Source organism: Microtus ochrogaster, chromosome 10, assembly GCF_000317375.1.
Source record: "Microtus ochrogaster isolate Prairie Vole_2 chromosome 10, MicOch1.0, whole genome shotgun sequence".
NCBI lineage: Eukaryota > Metazoa > Chordata > Mammalia > Rodentia > Cricetidae > Microtus > Microtus ochrogaster.
The window spans coordinates 66807481-66826566 of record NC_022016.1 but is presented as its reverse complement, the minus strand read 5'-3'; the positions used below and the strand labels follow the sequence as shown (position 1 = coordinate 66826566).

Below are 19086 nucleotides of genomic sequence, written 5' to 3'. Positions count from 1 at the left end.
CTCTCTCTCTCTCTCTCTCTCTCTCTCTCTCTCTCTCTCTCTCTCTCTCTCTCGACCAAAGGAGTTTTTAATATGCAATTATAGAAGCTCAAATCATAAAGTGCTCTTATAAATTGATGACCGGATTAGGGGATACAGGTGTTGTCAGTAGGTCTGCTATCTTTGTATCTCAGATTTTGCACAAAAACTGAAACCAAAATGCTTGCCCTGAGATTTGACAGTTCTAGGCTCCACTTCTACCAGGTGTTCAGTTTCCTGTCTGCTTCAGGTGTATGTGGTTCCTTGAACCAACTGCTGTGTTTAAGAATGTAGAAGAGTCTGGTCAGTCCTGGGTCCTCGTCCCTTTTCCTGGCTTGGAGGGAGGTGTAATGAACGATGTCAGCCCCTCTTGAATCTCAGGGCTTAAGTTCATTACAAACAAGAGTTTTCGAAAGAAGGAAGGAAGGCGAGAGTGCTGGTCATACCAAGTTGACAGATGCTCTTCAGAGTTAATTCTGGCCAGGGAGATGGCTCAGGCTTGTTGCAAGCACAAGAACCTCAGATTGGTCTCCAAAACCCTTATACATAAGCTAGTGTAGTAGTGTGCATATGTACCCAGAGCTGGGGAGTTGGAGACAGTTTGATCCCTGGGGCGCCCTGGCCTGCCAGTATGGCTTAATCAGGGAGCTTCAAGTCTATGAGAGACCCTCATCTCATAAAACAAGGTGAATGGTACCTGAGGAATGACACCCAAGGTTGGCCTTTCACCTCCACAGGAACATGTATGTACAAATGCTTTCACATGTACAAATACATACACACACATGAAACTTCAACATTTTCCTAATTTACTTTTGTGTGTGTGTGTGTGTGTGTGTGTGTGTGTGTGTGCGCGCACGCACATACCCAAGATTTATGTTTGGTGTTTTTGTTGATCACCTTCTACCTTATTTATTGAGGTAGGGTTTCCTCCATTCCCACCTTCATGTGGAATTTATGTGGGTGCTGGGAATCTGAACCCCAGTCCTCATCTTGGTAACAAGCTTTCTAACTTAGCCATTTCCTTGGCCTCCAAAGTAATCATTTTAATTGTCCCATATTCTTCCTTAAATTGAAGTGGAACTGGTGAAATTCAAAGAGAACCAACCATTGCAGATTTTTCTTTGCACCGCCCTCTCTCTCTCTCTCTCTCTCTCTCTCTCTCTCTCTCTCTCTCTCTCTCTCACACACACACACACACACACACACACACACACACACAAAAACACGACATGGAGACATTATTATGAGAGCTTGGCCTATAGCTTCTGCTTGACCCACCAGCTATTATAACTTAAATTAACCCATTTCTATTTGTCTGTGTGTTGCCAGGTAGCTTGTGGCTTCTACCTCTCTTTCTCTCTCTCTGCTTCTGGCTGGTGGCCCCACCTTTCTTCTTCCCAGAGTTCTCTCAGTCCAGAAGTCCTGCCTATACCTGCTGCCTAGCTATTGGCCGTTTAGCTTTTTATTAAATCAGTCATAGTGACACACCTTCACACAGTGTAAAGGATTATTCCACAATACCATCATAACTTGATGTTAGCTGGTTGTGGGGTGTCTGTCACTTAATTTTGAAAAGCCTAGCTCAGACCTAAATGCAGATCTTAGTTACTATTCTATTGCTGTGAAGAGACACCATGACCAAGGCAACTTATAAAAGGAAGCATTTAACTGGGGGCTGGTTTACAGTTTCTGAGAGTTAGTTCCTGATGTCATGGTGGAGTGTGGTACAGGCAGGCATGGTGCTGAAGCAGGAGCTGAGAGCCTGCATCCTGGTGTTTAAGGTGGAGTCAGTGAGAGTGCAAGACCGGGAATGAGGGGTTTTTGCAGCCTCACAGCCCCCAGTGACACCTCTGCAAATAGGCCACACCTCCTAGTCCTTCCCAGAGAGTTCTACTAACTGGGGACCGTTCTCATTCACACGGCCATAGTGAACTTTCCTAACCTTCATAGGGTGTTTTCGTGTTTGGAGTTTGGCTTTCCCGTACATATGCACTCATGGCACCAGAAAACTGAAGCAGCCCTCTCATTTATATCAGCTCTTGGGTAATCGCCATAATTTCTGCTGAAGATCCAGGGAGTAGTGGACGTCTCAGGGTCCCAACTGTCTCTGCCACTCTGCACTAGCTCTTCTCTTTCCAACCCTCCCCCACCACACCTTTTTAAAAAATTTTTTGATTGATACCCTTTCCTTAGCTGCTCAGAGAAGCCCCAGCCACAAAAGACCTAGCTTTGTGGGTGTATTTAATTTAACTTTATTTATTGCTAGTGCACACACACACACACATGCCAAGTTGCATATGTGGAGGTCAGAGAACAACTTTCTGTATTTGGTTCTCTCCTTCCGATGTGGGTTCTGGGCTGAACTCTCGCACTCTCATGGCAAGTCTTTTTACCCTGGGAGACTTCTCATTGTCCCTATTCAGGTATCTTTTGCATGCCATAAAACATTATTTATTTAATGTAAGTGAATGATTTTTAGTAAATTTATGGTTATGAAACCGTCATCCACTTTTAGAGTATTTCCATCACCCTGAAATATGCTTTGTGCCAGTTTTTAGTCAGTCTCCATTTCTACTCAAAACCTTAGGTAACACTGATCTACTTTTTATATCTCTATATTTTCCTGTTTTGAACATTTCACATAAATGGAGTTATGTAGCATGTGGTCTTTCTGTGTGTGACTTTTAAAAGTTTGCATAATGTTTTCATGTTTTTTTTATACTGTAGTACATATTGCCATTTTTACTTTTTATGTTTAAATAATCCATTTTATGTAGCACATTTTGTTTTTCCATCAGCTAATGAACTTTTGGTATTTGTTTTTGGCCATTGTGAATGTGCCTCTATACATTTCTGTGCTGGCTTGTTTGAACACTTGGTTTTAATTCTTTAGAGAAATATTTTTAGATTTATATTATTTTATGTGTATGAGTGCTTTGCCTGCCTACATGAATTTCATTTGTTCTCTGTCCCCCATTCCCTTCTCTTTCCTGCTGAAACGTTTTATTTCCAACAAGCACTCCTCTTTTTATGGAGTGTGTGTGTGTGTTTGTATTGAGTTTAATTAGGGCTCCGTTTGTGGATGTGGGTAGGATGTTATTTACTGGAGCAAGGGGAGAAAGGACCACTTATCAGCGACTTTAACACTGAAAATAACACACCCTCAGACCCCTCCCACACCCATGATGGGTGTTGGTGGACTCTGCAGGCTTTGTGCAGATAAACCACAGCTGCAGTGGGTTCGTGAGTGTAGTGGCCATGCCAAGTCCAGAAGATGTCTGTTTGCTTTGCATCTCCCCATCCTTTGGCTCTTAGGTTCTTTTCTCCTCTTCGCTGCTGTTTCTCCGCCTTGGGAGAGGTGATCCAGTAGAGAGTAGGTGATGGTGTAGTGCTTGGTCCTAAATGGGATGTCGTTTTGTTTTGACACAGCATCTCATTTGCCCAGGCTGACTTTGAATTTGCTGTGTAGTCAAGACAACCTTGAACTTCCAATCTTGCTTCCACTTCGTGAATGCTGGGATTTCAAGTATGCAAGGTGCTAGGGGTGGAACCCAGAGCCTCACGCTAGGCAGATACTCTACTAAGCCCATTTCCCAGGCTCCTGTGTAGCTTCCTCTCAGCAGGAGTTTTCAATGACGAGGCTGCCACCTCTGCCTTCTTTTGGGCTTACTCTTCTCATCATGTTCTTTTGGTAAATTTGTTTTAAACTATTTTTGTTTTGGATGTTATTTTGCAAAGAATTTTTAAAAAAATTGGGTTTTCGTTGTCAGAATATATAAGTAACTGTTGCTTTTGAGTACTGAAGTGCTATCCCAGGACCTTGATAAAATTGTTTATTTTACGGTCTTTTCATGGGTTCTTATTAGAATTCTCTGTGTGGATTATAATTTTGATTGCTTTTCAATCTGAGTATTTTTATTTCCTCTCTCTTACCCCTTGCTCTCTTTCTTGACCCTTTAGCTCCCAAATTTGTCTGTTGTATGAGTGGAACACCCTCCATGGAACAAAGTCAGCAGCCCCCACCCCGTATGTGTGTGCCCACCTGCCTGTGTGTCCTTGTCCTTTGTCTGTGTACATATGTAGAGGCCAGAGGTCAATGTCAGGTGTCATTTTCAGTTGCTTCCCATGCTTTTTTTTTTTGAGAAAACGTCTATTGTTGAAGCTGGAACTCTCTAATTTGGCTAGACTACCAATCGGATTATAGGTGTATGCTGCCATGCCCAGCCTAGCTTTTTTTTTTTTAATGTTTTGAGATTATAGTATAATTATTATGTCATTTCACCCCTTCCCTTTCTTCCCTTCAAACCCTCCCATATACCCATCCTTGCTCTCTTTCAAATCCATGGCTTTTTCCCCCCATTAACTTGTGGTAATATTTTGTTTGTGATCTAACAAATAAAGCTTGCCTGAAGATCAGAGTGCAGAGCTAGCCACTAGTTAGCCAGGCAGTGGTGGCATACACCTTTAATCCCAGCACTCCATAGACAGAGGCAGACGGATCTCTGTGAATTTAAGGCTACCCTGGTCTACATGAGATTGATCTAGTCCCACAGAGAAACAGAGCCTGGCTGTGCTGCTCATACTTTTAATCCCAGTATTTGGGAGTCACATGGCTTTAATCCCAACACTAGGGACGTGGAGACAGGAAGGGATATGGCTGCGCAGAGAGAGGAATATAAGGTGGGAGAAGATAGAAACTCAGGCATTCAGTCTGAGGGTTCTGTCTGAGGATTCGTAGGAACAGGATCTCCCCTTTGGTCTGAGAATTCAGTAGAGGTAAGAACTAGTGGCTGGCTGCTCTGCTTCTCTGATCTTTCAGCATTAACCCCTATCTCTCTCTGGGTTTTTATTATTAAAACCAATTAGAATTTGTGCTACATTAGTTATTATTACATACACACATATTTGTAAATGCATAAATACAACTTAGTCTGTATAATGTTACTTGTTTGTATGTTTTCAGGGCTGACCATTTGATACTGGCTAACTAATTGGTGTGTTCTTCCCTGGGGAAGACTTCTCCCATTCCCAGCCTTCCTTAGTGTAGGGTTAGTCCTTTGTGTAGGGTTGAGCCCCATGAGCTCTCCCCGTCTTCTTTAGCAAGTCTCTTGCTGTACTTTTCAGCTCATGTTTAGGCAGTCATGTTCATAAGACTTTATGGTGTAGCCATTCCCAGGAGATGTAATCTCACAGCAAACTGAAGAGACACCCAGCTTCTTTCGCGGATGCTGGGGTCAAACTCAGGTTCTTGTGTGGCGAGCATTTTAATGGCTGCACTGTCTTTGCTGCAGCCTTGCTGTCTGTGTCACTGTTGCTGGTCCCCTCAGTCTGACTGGTCAGTCAGATGTCCTATCATCAAATTCTGCTGATTTTTACCTTCTTTTCCCGAGTCCTTACCAAATCTTAGAAGTATTTAGTTCTTCCTGGTGGTGTGAAATGGTGTTTTGTGAAGAGATCTTTACAACCAACTTCTTGCAAGTAGTGTTCAGGATGGCCCCAGGGGTGGATCTTTTGCCCAGTGTAATCCATCCTGTAAGCTTCACTCCCCTGTCTCCTGCTTGCTGATTGACTCTCCAGAGAGAAAGGACAGTTTCTTCTATCTTATCTCTCAGTTGATAAGCTTCTGTAGCCTTCCCTGCCTCAGAGGGCTCCTCTAGCTGACACAGAACAAATAAGGTCCACGGTCAGACCTGTTTCCCATTGGCTTGGAATTTTGATGGCCACTATAGCAATATCTCCTTGGAACATAATGTAGAGAGTACCGGCAAGCTCTCCATACCCTTGATGTTTTATGGCTCCTTCGTTTCTTTTCCATTAAACTAATTCAGGTGTTCAGGGCTGGAGACTTGGGGCTTGCCTTATCCAAGGGATACCCTTTATCCAACCTTTAGCTGAGAGTGGCAGCCTCGGAGTGTAAAACTGGTGTCTCCTGACTGGAGTGGTTTACCACCTCTACTTTTCCTCAGACTTCATTCTTTTTTCTGTCCTAATTCATTGGCAACAACCTCCAGTGTAGTGCTGAACCAGCAGAAATCCTCGCTTTCTTTCTGATCTAAGCAAAATAATGTTCAGATTTTCATAAGTGTATTGTATTGTTGCCCCCTCCCCAAAGAATTTTACTATGCAAACAAGGCTGTTCTTGAACTCATAGGGACTTTCCCCTGCATCTGCTTCCCGAGTGCTGGATTAAAGTTGTGCACCACCATGCCTGGCTACAAGCATATTACGAGTTGTAGTCAAATACCATAGGAAGAGGTAGGAGAGAACACAGATTTAGAAAGCATTTAAAGTTAGGATAAGCCAGGTATGGTGGTTTGTGCTTATAGTCCCAGCACTCGAGCTGAGGCAGGAAGATCTTGTGAGTTTGGCAACCTGGGGTACAGAGAGAGAACTTGTCTTAAAAACAGGAAAAAATACCCCCCCCCCAAATCTGGCAGTGGTGGCGCATGCCTTTAATCCCACTCCAGCACTTGGGAGGCAGAGGCAGGCAGATCTCTGTGAGTTCAAGGCCAGCCTGGTCTACAGAGTGAGTTCCAGGACAGCCAGCCAGGACTGTTTCACAAAGAAACTCTGTCTCAAAAAAAAAAAAAAAAAAGAAAGAAAGAAAGAAAAAAGAAAAAAAGAAAAAACTTTAAATAAGCAAGGATTTATTAATATATAGCTCATATGAAAAATATGATTTATATGCTTGTAAGCGAGATGAGTCTGACTCCATTCTTAAGAATTAGGGTGGAATTAAGGATATTCTACTTGTTAATTTTAGGTCAGTGCCAATGTTCACAGATACTTTTTTGTTTGTTTGTTTTTTGTTTCTGAGTTTCCCACACTGTTTTATAATTTAATATGCTTTATAAAGTGGAGAGCAGTGTTGTTACTGTGTGTTAGTTAGTAGAGGAAACTTAAAATATACACTGAAATACATAGTACTTCATAAGGCTTTGACAGGTATCCTGAAATTTTATCAGATGGGAACCATGAAACAGCTCTCATCAGTTTTTAAAATCTCAATACATATTGAAATTATATAACATATAATATATAATTTCAAATATAACTCTCAGGGAAGGAGTTATATTTAAAGTACTAAATGCATCAAGTAGAAGGACTCTTTCTGTCCTGTTGTCTGCGTCTCAGCCTGAGTTTAATTTTCCTTGGCTTGCAGTGTTCATGCTGGTCCAGTCCTCTGGCTCATCCCAAAGACTTTAGACAGGTTCACATAAACGTGACCCACAGATCAGCTTAGAATTCTGTTCAGCGTCCTGGCAAGACTGGAGACGGATTGTAACAATGGTGGAATGTCCTACCGCTCTCATACTTTGTAATTAGGTGTTTTAACTGTCTTTACCTGAGCTGTGAACTAAGTTTGGGCAAATAGAGAAAAAACGAACATGAACTATAACCAAAATTGCTTGCTTTTGGAAAGTTGATTCCAGGGAAGTGTGTGTGTGTGTGTCTGACTCTTATCTATACTATATGCTACACATACATCATATACCCCATGTATATGTATAGTATCTGACTCTATAATATATATTATGGATACATTGTATACCTGTATGACTTTTTCTCATTTTGAAGCAGTGCCTTACACTGTTGCTCAGGCATGCTAGAACTTAATCTTTAAAGGACTAGAATAATGGGTGTTTATAGCTAGGCCTGTTATAGATATAACTTAACCCCCCTGCCCCTATCTTTTCTAAGGCTAGGCATGTTATTTTACGTCTTATAGTTCCTAAAATTGTCTTTCTCACTACAAAATCATTTGTTACAGAAAATTTGGAAATCTGGAAGGCCCAAAAGGAAGACAGAAGTTACCTATAATTCTCCATTTAGACAAAAATCGTTCTTTGTCTTGGAGAATTTACATTCTACGTGTATGTCTGCAAGCTAAAAGAGGGCACCAGACCTCATTACAGATTGTTGTGAGCCACCATGTGGTTGCTGGGAATTGAACTCAGGACCTTTGGAAGAGCAGGCAATGCTCTTAACCACTGAGCCATCTCTCCAGCAGAGAATTTACATTCTAGTGATAATGTTTGGGAAAACTAGAAATAGTGTAATGTCCACGAATAGAGGCTTGTTGAATACATTTCGGTGTATCCACAGAATGGACTGTATAGCAGATTAACAGTGGTTAACTGTGGCATCTCTGTGTTCAGATCTTGGCACCTTTCCTAGTTAATTATGTAACCGTAATGACCTTGAAGCTTCAGTATCCTTATATGGTCCTTGTTTCATAGAGTGTTCCAGAATATTAAGTGTAGCTTTGAATAGTGTTTGGTGTACTGAGGCCCTAGCAATAGCAGATGTGGAGCCAGAACTGGCCGTCTCCTGTGACCACATTGGTGCCCAGTCCAATTGTCATCTCAGAAGCTTCATCCAGCAGCTGATGGAAACAGATGCAGACCCACAGCCAAATATTTGGCAGAGTTTGGGGAGTGCTGCAGAAGAGGGAGAGGAAGGATTGTAGGAGTCAGAAAGGTCAAGGACACAAGAAAACCCACAGAATCAACTAACCTGGACTCATAAGGATTTATAGATACTGATCTTGCGTGGACTGACCTAGATACTATGAATATATATTATAGTTGCGTAGCTTGGTCTTCTTATGGGACTTCTAACAGTGGAACAGGGGCTGTCTCCAAGTCTTTTTCAGGTTTTTGGGAACTCGAGGGGCCAGATTCTTGATACTGCATTGTGCTTTTTTCTCCCACCACATTCTGTGCGCAGTTGTTGAGTTGCTGCTTTTCCAGAGAAACCACTTTGCAATTTTTGTGCTTCTGTCAAAAGAAAAGATTATAGTCATTGGGCTTCCCTGTGGCTGGAATCAAGCTGATTGCAGCTAAGACAAGGGTTTCATCTCTACTGGTAGATTGCTGCACTTACTAATTTAGTCCTTATTTGATCCAGTGTTTTGGAACCTGTATTTCCTTGAATGCTTTGGGATGCTCGGTATCCATGGTATAGTTGGGTATAATAGTTCATAATATAATGAGTGTGATGTCAAAACAAGCACAGCCAAGAAAAGTGGAGAAAGATTTATTTTCTGCAGCAGGCAAGGAGAGCTGAAGGCTATTTCCAAAGCTATGCCTTTCTTGAACAAAGTAAGTATGGAGGTTTTTTTTCTGTGAGCCTGTATATACTCATGTGGGGGTAAGACTTTTAGGGCTGAGTATATTCTTGGGCATGCTCAATTTAAGATCATAGTTCAAGGAAAGATGGTTGTGATAGTTTGTCTTGACTATCATCTTGATTGGATTAAAGCCTAGGTAGTTAATGACGTTCACCTGGTGAGTCTCAGAGGGCATCTCTAGAGATTAGAGTGTGAGAGTTTTGACATAAGGAAATTAATAGATTCTTGATAGATCCAAAATATGATGGTCTTATTAGGACGTGCTAAGTGATAGGAACTGGGGAGTAATTGGAGGAAGTAGAACACTGAGTGTGTCCCTGTGAGCTGTATCTTGCTCTGGCCTCTTCATGTATATCTCTTCTCTCTGTTTCTTGTCCATGAAGAAACTCCTCTGCCATACATCTCTGCCACCACAACGGCAGCCATGAGACCATTAAAAACAAGACCATCAAAAAACCAGGGTGGATGACATTTGCCAAGCACACGAGACCAGGTACTGAACACTTTGAAACCATAAGCCAAAATATAATTTGGGGAGATAGCTCAGTTCGTTAAGTTCTGGCCACACAAGCATGAGGAACTAAGCTAGGTCCCCAACACCAACATACCAAATTGAATACAGTGTTGTGTACTTTGCATTCTACTGCTGGGAGGTGGAGATAGGTGGGTTCTTGGGTTTTGCTGGTTAACCAGCTTAGCTAATGGGCATGTCCCAGGCCATTGAGAGACCCTTTCAAAAAAGGTGGGTGACATTTAAATTGTTTTATGGTGTCTTTCTATGTGTAGTTCTGAGTGTATCTTCATCCATGTGCTGTTGTACACATACAGGCACACATACACACTGCACACACATGCATGTGTGCACACACAGACACAAACATACACATTGGGTATGTTTGGACAGGTTTAGCCTTGTGTCAGTGGCATACATATTGAAATGTTAAGATGGAGGACAGGACAGGATACACTTGAGCATGCTAAGCTTTCTTATAAAATTATATCTTAAAAACACGAGGGATCGGAAAGATCAAGTCGGGGAAGAACAGAGGGAGAACAAGGAAAGAAATATCTTGATGGAGGGAACCATAATGGGATTAGTGAGAAACTGGGCATCGGGAAATTCCCAAGAAAACACAAGGATGACCCTAGACAAATCTCTAAGCAGTAGTGGAGAGGGGACTGACCTGACCTTCCCCTGTAATCAGATTGCGGACTGCCATAACTGTCACACCTTCATCGAGTAACTGATGGAAACAGATGCAGAGATTCACAACTAACCACTAGGCCAACCTTGTGGAGTCTAGTCAAAGAGGGAGGAGCGATAATATGAGCAAAGGGATCAGGAGCTGAGAGCCTGCATCCTGGTGTTTAAGGTGGAGTCAGTGAGAGTGCAAGACCAGGAATGAGGGGTTTTTGCAGCCTCACAGCCCCCAGTGACACCTCTGCAAATAGGCCACACCTCCTAGTCCTTCCCAGAGAGTTCTACTAACTGGGGACCAAGCATTCAAACATACTAGATTCTCCTTCAAACCACCACACTAATAAAACTCCTATGTCTTTTCCAGTAACCGAATCTTTTCTTGTGTGCTTAGGAAATCTGGATTGTACTGAAGGGAATCAAATAGGAGATTTTGGCCCTCTTAGTGCTCATCTGAAAGAGGAAATGTAAAGGTGTCAGATTGGTCACTAACTTCAGTCTCTTAGGAGAGTTTGGACAGTTCCTCTCTTTATTCAGAATTGTACACTGAGTTTTCCCCAGCTGTACTGGCCAGTGGGTTTTACCTGGGAAACAGGACCTCTCTCTGAAGGGTGTCAGCCCCTTAGAGCAACTTGCTTTCTCATTTCCCCTTCAGTTCAGTCACATCGTTGCTGGTTTTTAATGGAATGTCCTTCTGTTTATGTGTTGCATTTATTGGTTTATGAATAAATCTGTTTGAGCCAGTGACTTAGCAGAACAAAGCCAGGCAGGAAATCAGAACAGAGGTAGAGAGTAGGTGAAGTCAGATGCCATGTAGCTGCTGAAAGAGACAAACACCTTGGAACCTTATTAGTAGGCCACAGCCTCGTGGTGATACACAAAATAATAGAAACGGGTTAATTTAAGATATAGGAGTTAACCAAGTATGCCTAGGCTATTGGCCAAGCAGTGTTGTAATTAATATATTTTCTGTGTGATTATTTGGGTCTGGACAGCTGGGAATGAAAGAGCAGTCTCCATCTATGAAAGACAATCTCCACCAGACCAGAAAAGTTAAGACTCTGGATCCACAGGCAGCTTTTGGGGTTTTCTTTGACAATGAGAAATACTGAGATGAAGTAGATTTCCAGGTAGTCTTGCTACTGTGCCTCATCTTTGCTTGTTTTGTTAAACCTATAGTTATAGTCAATCCTGTTTAGTCATCTTACTCTCTGGCAGAATCTTATTCTGTATTTCAAAATACTTTTGATTAAAATCCTTTTCAGTTTTCTTCCATGAAAATAGTTCTCATTAACTTCCTTTCTATTTCTTGTCATTCTTATGATTCCTTCCTGTGCCATTTTGATTCCTTCTTTAAATTTACATATTGAAACAATACTTCAAGATCTCCAAATATGAGCCTGGTGGTGGTGGTGCATGACTTTAGTGGTGCACACAGGAGGCAGAGGCAGGTGAAACTCTGAGTTTGAGGCCAGCCTGGTCTACAGAGTGAGTTCCAGGACAGCCAGGGCTGTTACATAGAGAAACCCTGTCTCAATAAAAACAAACAAACTAAAAAGATCTCCAAATTCAAAACTGGAAACCACCCTTTCTTAGTAAAGAACACATTTTATTTTCATAGTTTGATAGGTGTCTTCTGGTAGTTTCCAGCATTCTTTTGTAACTGGCCCAGCAAAGTTATCTCTTGTGTCAAAACTGTGATTTGTGTTAACAGTGAGGGAGTTTGTAGAATTGGAGAGTTGAAAAAAGATAAATAGATCAAATTTTGGATTATTTTTTTCTTGGACTCAAGTACAAATTTTCATAGTATAATTGAGGAGCATATACTCATAAGTGGATAGTAGCTATAAACAAAGGACATTGAGCTTATACTTCATGATCCTAGAGAAGCTAAGTCATAAGCTGAACCCCAAGAAAAACATATAGATCCACCTGGAAAGTGGAAACAAACAATATCACCTGACAAAATTGGGAGCAAGGGGGTAGAGGGAGAAGGGAGGGTGGAAGCGGAAGAGGAGGGAAGAAGGAGAGGGCTGAGGAGAACTTGAGGGAATGGGATAGATGAGAAGTAGGAAGGACAGAGATGAAAGCAAGGAAACAGATATCTTGCTTGAGGGAGCCATTATAGGGTTAGCAAGAAACCTGGCTCTAGAGAAATTCTCAGGAATCCACAAGGATGACCCCAGCTAAGACCCTAAGCAATAGAGGAGAGGGAGCTTGATCTTGACTCAGTCAGACTGATGAATATCTTAAATGTCACCATAGAACCTTCATCCAGCAACTGATGGAAACAGAGACAGAGACCTGCATTGGAGCACTGGACTGAGCTCCCAAAGTCCAGCTGAAGAGTGGGAGGAGTGAGAATATGAGCAGAGGTCAAGACCATGATGGGTTCACCCACTGAAACAGTTTACCTGAGCTAATAGGAACTCACCAACTTCAGCCAAACTGGGAAGGAACAAGCAAGCATAGGATCAAACTAGTCCCTCAGAATGTGGTTGACAGTTGCATGGGGCAGACTGAGGGGCCACTGTCAGTGGCACCAGGATTTATCCCTACTGCCCGTACTGGCTTTTGGGGATCCTGTTCTCTATGGGTGATACCTTGCTCAGCCTATATATACTAGGGAGGGCCTTGTACCTTCCCTAAAGCAATGTACCTTTTTTGGGTATGTTGGATTATAGTATGGTTAAGAGATGGAGTATTTTTGGGGCTGGGTATTCAGGAGCTTGAAATAGGTCCCTTCAGGAGCTTGAAATAGGTCCCTTCTCTGGGCAGTGAACATTTGCTGTTACAGCTTATTTTGAAATGATTTATTTTTTGCATTATTACATCTTATTTTCAAATTATTACTGATATTCCCTTTTAGGAACATGACAGCATGTGAGACCAGCCTGGTCTACAGAGCTAGTTCCAGGACAGGCTCCAAAGCCACAGAGAAACCCTGTCTCGAAATTCCAAAAAAAAAAAAGAAAGAAAGAAAGAAAGAAAGTAATACATATTTGTAGTATTTGCAGAGGCCTATCTTTGGGGCTCTGAGCAGAGGAGGCTTGGCTGCCCCTCCTGAAATGCCACAGGCAAGCAGTGCTGAAAGGCATGAGAGGCATTTTAATTGGTGTGGGGACAGGAAAGAACAGAGAAAGTCTGGCGGTTTGAGATCTGTCTTTGAGGGGGTAACAAGAGCTTTGAGGTTTTTGTAGAGAATGTAAATAAGCAAGAGTTGTGGTTTGCCTGCTGGTGATTTCCTGAGCAGATAAACAATTCGGTGGTAGTATGGTTGATCATTATCTCAGGAGTGGTTCTGAACCCTGTCATGTGGTCATGCCTTCAATCCCTGCACTCAGGATGCTGAGGCAGGAGTGTTACTGAAATTGGAGGCCAGCCTGGACTGCTTAGTGAAACCCCAAAACAAACCAAGGTGTGTGGGGAGAGTTGGGGTGGGGAGACTGTTTCTACAAAGCTTCAGAAAAGTCTTCATCCCTGGAGGGAACAAATCAGTTCCCATTGTGAGAAGATCGTTCCTCTTAGGGACGAGAGCCTAGCCTAGGTTCTCTCATCAGGAGTATTGGCTCCATCGTGGCAATGGGGTAATTCTGCAGAGCTGGACATCATCATCATGTGATTATCTGCCTGTGAGGCCCTGGTACTTGGCGGTGGTTTGGCCTCTTGTTGTAAAGACAGTAAGCACATCAGCTGTTCTTGGAATCAGAGGTAACCCGTAGGAGGGAATGACTCAGGAGAATTCAGAAGGAAAAAAAATCACAGGTAAAGATGAGTTAGAGAGGGGCAAAATGGACTTAGGTCAGTGAGTGGACCCCACTTCACAGAGGACTGTCTTATGTATGTCTTTTATTAAATAAAAGATAATCTCTTTTTTTTTAAAAGTAACTGTCTCATTTGTTTCTCTCTTTAATATTGAAATTGTCAGTTGATAGGTAATCTTTCTTGAGACAAAACTGAGTTCTCTTTCTCACATCTCAAAGAATGAACGTGGTAACTTATGCCTTTCAGCACTTAGGAAACAGAGGCAGGAAGATCTCTGTGACTTTGAGGCCCGCCTGATTTACATAAGCAAGTTCTAGGACATCCAGGACTGCACAGTGAGACCCTATCTCTACAACAGCAAAACCCAAATTGGTTATATTTCTTTTTGAAGAATTTTTTTGTTGTTGTTTTGTCAGTTGCAAATGAATCAGAAATGTAAGGTCTTTAATCATGATTAAGAAATACTTGGATTAGCACTCAGGAGAGTGGCTCCTGTACCTGGCCTAGGCAACACAGTAGAGCTGGCCCTGTGATCCTGGTGTGGGAGAGTCCACCCTGGGGGCGTGAAAGCAGTAGAACCTGCCCTTTCTCTTGTCCATTGCTGCAAGGGGTGAACTAGCCAGGGAGTGCAGGAGAGCTCACCCTGGTGGTGAGGACAAGGGAGAGCTGGTGGGCCCAGAACTAGGGTTATGAGTTGGCTCACCCTGCGTCCACCCCATCTGTGATCTGTGGGAGCATGTGAAGGGCCACTCCTGCAGACCCAAAACTGCAGGATCTCTATGACATAGGGTGACAACAGGCTATCCAAGAGCGTTGGTAGTGTAGCAGAAACCAGAGGCCTCAAACCAGACCAGTGACTATTTGTAATGAACACTTGCACATAGATACATAGATAAAAGTGGTTACTGTGTGACTCTTTTTGTCACAGTACAGTGTCCATGACAAAATTTTTCCTTTATTTTTTGTGGGGGGTGCTGCAAGGGCAGAAGGCGGATAAGAAGGGATGGGGAAATGAATGGGATTGAGATGCATGATGTGAAAGACATAGAATAAATAAAGAGAAAGTTTAAAAAATAAAGAAATGCATGCATTGTATGGACTCCATTAAAAGGCCTAGTGGAGGGCCAGTGAACTGAATTCATTTCCCCAGCATACATGGTAGAAGGAGAAAAAGGAATCTCAAAGGCTGTCCTTTGAACTCCTCTGACAATCAACAGTGTGTGTACCTGCCCACCCTCAAGTTTAAAAGGGAAAAGCTTAATCCAGTCATCAATTAAAAAGTCTGCCTTTGTCTTTCCCTGCAAAGACAAAGGCAATTATAAAATCGCCCTCTGCCCTTTCCTCAATCTGTTCTTGTTCTCCCTCCCTCCCTCCCTCCCTTCCAAAAGAAAAAAAAATTGTGTTCCCTCTCCAGTTTTCAACTTTACCTCTAGCTGATTCTTTGTTATATTTTTGTTTTTCAAGACAGGGTTTCTCTGTGTAGCCCTGGCTGTCCTGGAACTCACTCTGTAGACCAGGCTGGCCTAAATTTACAGAGATCTGCCTGCCTATGCTGGGATTAAAGGTGTGTGCCACCACCACCTGACTTCCTCTAGCTGTTTCTGAAGCTCTTCTCTTCCTCCCTTACCCACTCCTAGTTAACTGAGGTGTTTTTTCCCTCTCTCCTTTTCTCAATATGGCCACACTAAGTAAATCTCCTTTCTCTGCCTAAATCTAGCTTCTTGGGGCTACAAAGACCCAAGTTCTTACTCTTAAAATTCTGGAAACATGATGATTTCTGCTATATTCTACTACCTTCTCAATGTTTTTGTTACTAGTAACGTCTTACATTAGTGTGTATATGCATTAGTTTTAATCAAATGAGCTGGAGTTACTATGAATCACTGTTGACTAAAGTCCACAGAGTACAACAGGGTTTTTGACTGATATTTAAGACATATACCCACTATTATAGTGTCACACAGAATAGTTTCCCTCTCTGTGCTGGTGAGAGTTTTTTGTTTGTTGTGTTTTTCGTAATTGTTTGTTTTTTGGTCAACTTGACACAAACTTCTGGGAAGAAGAAGCAACCTTGAAAATACCTCCATCAGATTGCCCCATAGGCCAGGTCTATGGGGCATTTATTTTCTTGCTTAATAATTAAGGTGGGAGGGACCAACTAATGATGGTTGGTACCATCCTTGTGTTATATAAGAAAACAGGCTGAGCAAGCAGCACTCCTCTGTGGTCTCTGCCTTAGAACATCTCAGGTTGCTTTTAGTCATGGTGATCACATCAGTAGAAAGCCGGCTAGGACAGCTTCTAAATGCCCGTCTCTCATTCCCCTTCAGCCCCTAGGGTCATTGTGCATGCTTTTGCCTATTTTATTATGTCATAAAGCAGAAATTACATAAATGTAGTCTTTTAAGACTGCTTTCTTTTTCTTGGAACTGACTCTTCTTGCATGGTTGATAACTCATTTCCTTTTCCAAATAAGTAATTTGTTCCATGAATGTGACATACTTTGTTTATCCATTTATTCGTTGAAGAACGGCTTAGTTGCTTCCAAGTTTTGTCAGTTATGAATCATGATTTAGTCTCTTTCAAAACATTAATATAAGGTGAAAAATGAACAGCTCAGTATCTTGAACCTTAGAGAATAAGTCTTTGAATAAAACACTTAGACTTGCATATTTAGCTTATAACCATCTTTAAGAAATTTCTATGTGATATTTGGTTGTGAAAGAAGGAAAAAGACACTGAAGAGATAAAGTAGGGGGAAGGATTACATTAATTCTGGATAATTTTTGGAAAATGAGATTTTTCTGAAAACTCTATTGGAAATTGAGGTTCTAAATCCATCTGTGAGCTTGAGAATATTCTTAAAACTATTGTCGCGCCTGCATAGACACCAGGCCATCAGGTAGGTACCACTTTAAGTGCATGGGATAACGAGAGGAAGTAGGGTTAAATTTTGGTAACGAGTCAAAGAATAGGAGGAAAATTTTATAAAATAGAGAAGTAGTTGCTTGAGAATCAGGGTAGAAGTTAGATATTGACATTGAGATACAATTGCATAAGGTCTGTGGATAGTACTCTTTGTTGTATTTGTGACCTACATTGAAAAAATTCTCATTAATATAATGGGAAGTTATTTATTGCGTGTTTGGAAGTCACTGATTATTTTAGTTGACAATTTTGTGGAAACTGAGGATTATAGTCATTAGTAAGCTATGCATCTATTTGAATGTCTAAAATTTTGTTTTAAAATATTTATTTAAATACATTTAAAATACTAATATATAAGGGCCCCCAATATCTTAAAGTCTTGGGATTACTGCATTCTCCTGCTGATTTTCAAGTAAAGATTTTTCTGTTATGGTAGTGCCTTTGTGGTTACATCTGTCAAGGATTCATGTGTGATGTATGTTGTACAGAACTTTCATGATGGCGTTGAGTGCAAGAGCCTGTGTGTGTGTTCATGGAAGTGGATGTACACGTGTACATGTGTATGTGGAGGTCAGAGGTAAACTTGGGCTGTCTTTCTAGATCGTGAGTACCTTGTTGGAACTATCTGGTTCAGGAGAGCCACTGCTGAAGGCTATCCATGATTCAGTAGATGTCCTAGATTTATGGGCAGAACTAAGGTTACTCAGTCAGCGGACTAGAAAGCGGTGTATAAAGTAGAGCAGGAACAGTAGTGTGGGGTTAATTGGAGGGATTAGAGGAGAGGGGATGGAGGTAGGTTTGACCAAAACACCTTGTATGCATATATGAAATTTTCAAACAATATGAACGATTATAAAAGAGTTTGGTTAATAATATGAAAGGCTGGAGAGAGAAATTAGGATCAGATTATGGGAAGCTCTTATTACTGGGTATGAGGACATTGTCACTTAAGTAAAAATAGGAAGTAGTTTTCTGGGGGCAAAAATGAGGAGGTAGTAATATTATAGAAGAAAGAAGACTTTTTTCTTCCAATTCTTAGCATAGGTTGATTTATAAAATAGTTTAGAATTTATTTTCAATCTTTACATTTTAACTTATGTTTATATTTTATAACTTATACGATATCATAGATTGTATTCCTAAAATGTCACATTAGAAACCAGCCATGTAAAAAATTAGCTGTACTGCTTGTATCCTCCATCAATATTAAAAGATGTTATAGTGTATTTGAGGACAACCAGGACAATGTAGTGAGATCCTGTCTCAAAAAAGTAAAAACGAAAAAGATGTTGTAATTATAAGCAAGAACCAAATTGTTAAGATTCTTTATGAATTTAGCCTTAATATGCCTAGACGTTATTTTATAAACAAAATTTTAATGTACTTCCCTTCATTATAAATGTTTTATTTTCTTAAATATATCTTTATCTATCTATGGTGTGCATGTGTTTGTAATGCATTATTTCTTTGTTCTAGAACTGTTGCTGCTGAAGTCAGAAAGCAGATCTCTGCACAATACAGTGGTTCCCCCCAGCTGCTCAAAAACCTCAACATAGTTGGCAATATATCCCATCACACCACAGTAAGTAGCACATTCAAGCCATGGAGTGTTACAAGTGCATTCTTGAGGAGACCATGAAAAAGTACTGGAGAAGTCAGTCAGTAAACTGGGTTCTACACTAGTGTTAGCCTTCACTGTTGCCTCCTATTCTTGCCGTTCGAGTTGACAGAGTGTTATGGGGTGCTGGAGAAGTGCTGGTGTCCTAGTCAACTCCAAAACTCTACAGCAGGACTTAATCAGTGCTGGGCTTTTGTACATAGATGCATTATGTGAAAATACTAGACTCTTTTACAGTTAGGCATTGAGGTAAGCTCTATGTGGGTTCGTAGTTCTGTCCCTTTTAATAGAAGGGAATAGTTATTGAATCATTGTAGGCCAAGCATCATAAACATGGTTTAGTTTACTGTAATCTGAGCACACTGGAGTGTCTGGGCGTGGTGTTTACTGTAATCTGAGCACACTGGAGTGTCTGGGCGTGGT

At 41.4% G+C, this 19086-nt stretch overlaps 1 protein-coding gene across 14 annotated transcripts in view; it reads left to right on the top strand.

Moving 5' to 3' along the window:
• Positions 1-19086, top strand: part of Dock7 (dedicator of cytokinesis 7) — a 185261-nt gene that overhangs the window by 8578 nt on the left and 157597 nt on the right. For all 14 annotated transcript variants that reach the window (XR_003377407.1, XM_026782265.1, XM_005353450.3 and 11 more), the window contains exon 2: positions 18522-18627. Coding sequence is in view for 13 of the 14 variants with exons in the window: in XM_026782265.1 (XP_026638066.1) it covers positions 18522-18627 (106 nt within the window). In the remaining variant the exon portion in view is untranslated. The remainder of the gene's footprint in view (positions 1-18521; positions 18628-19086) is intronic.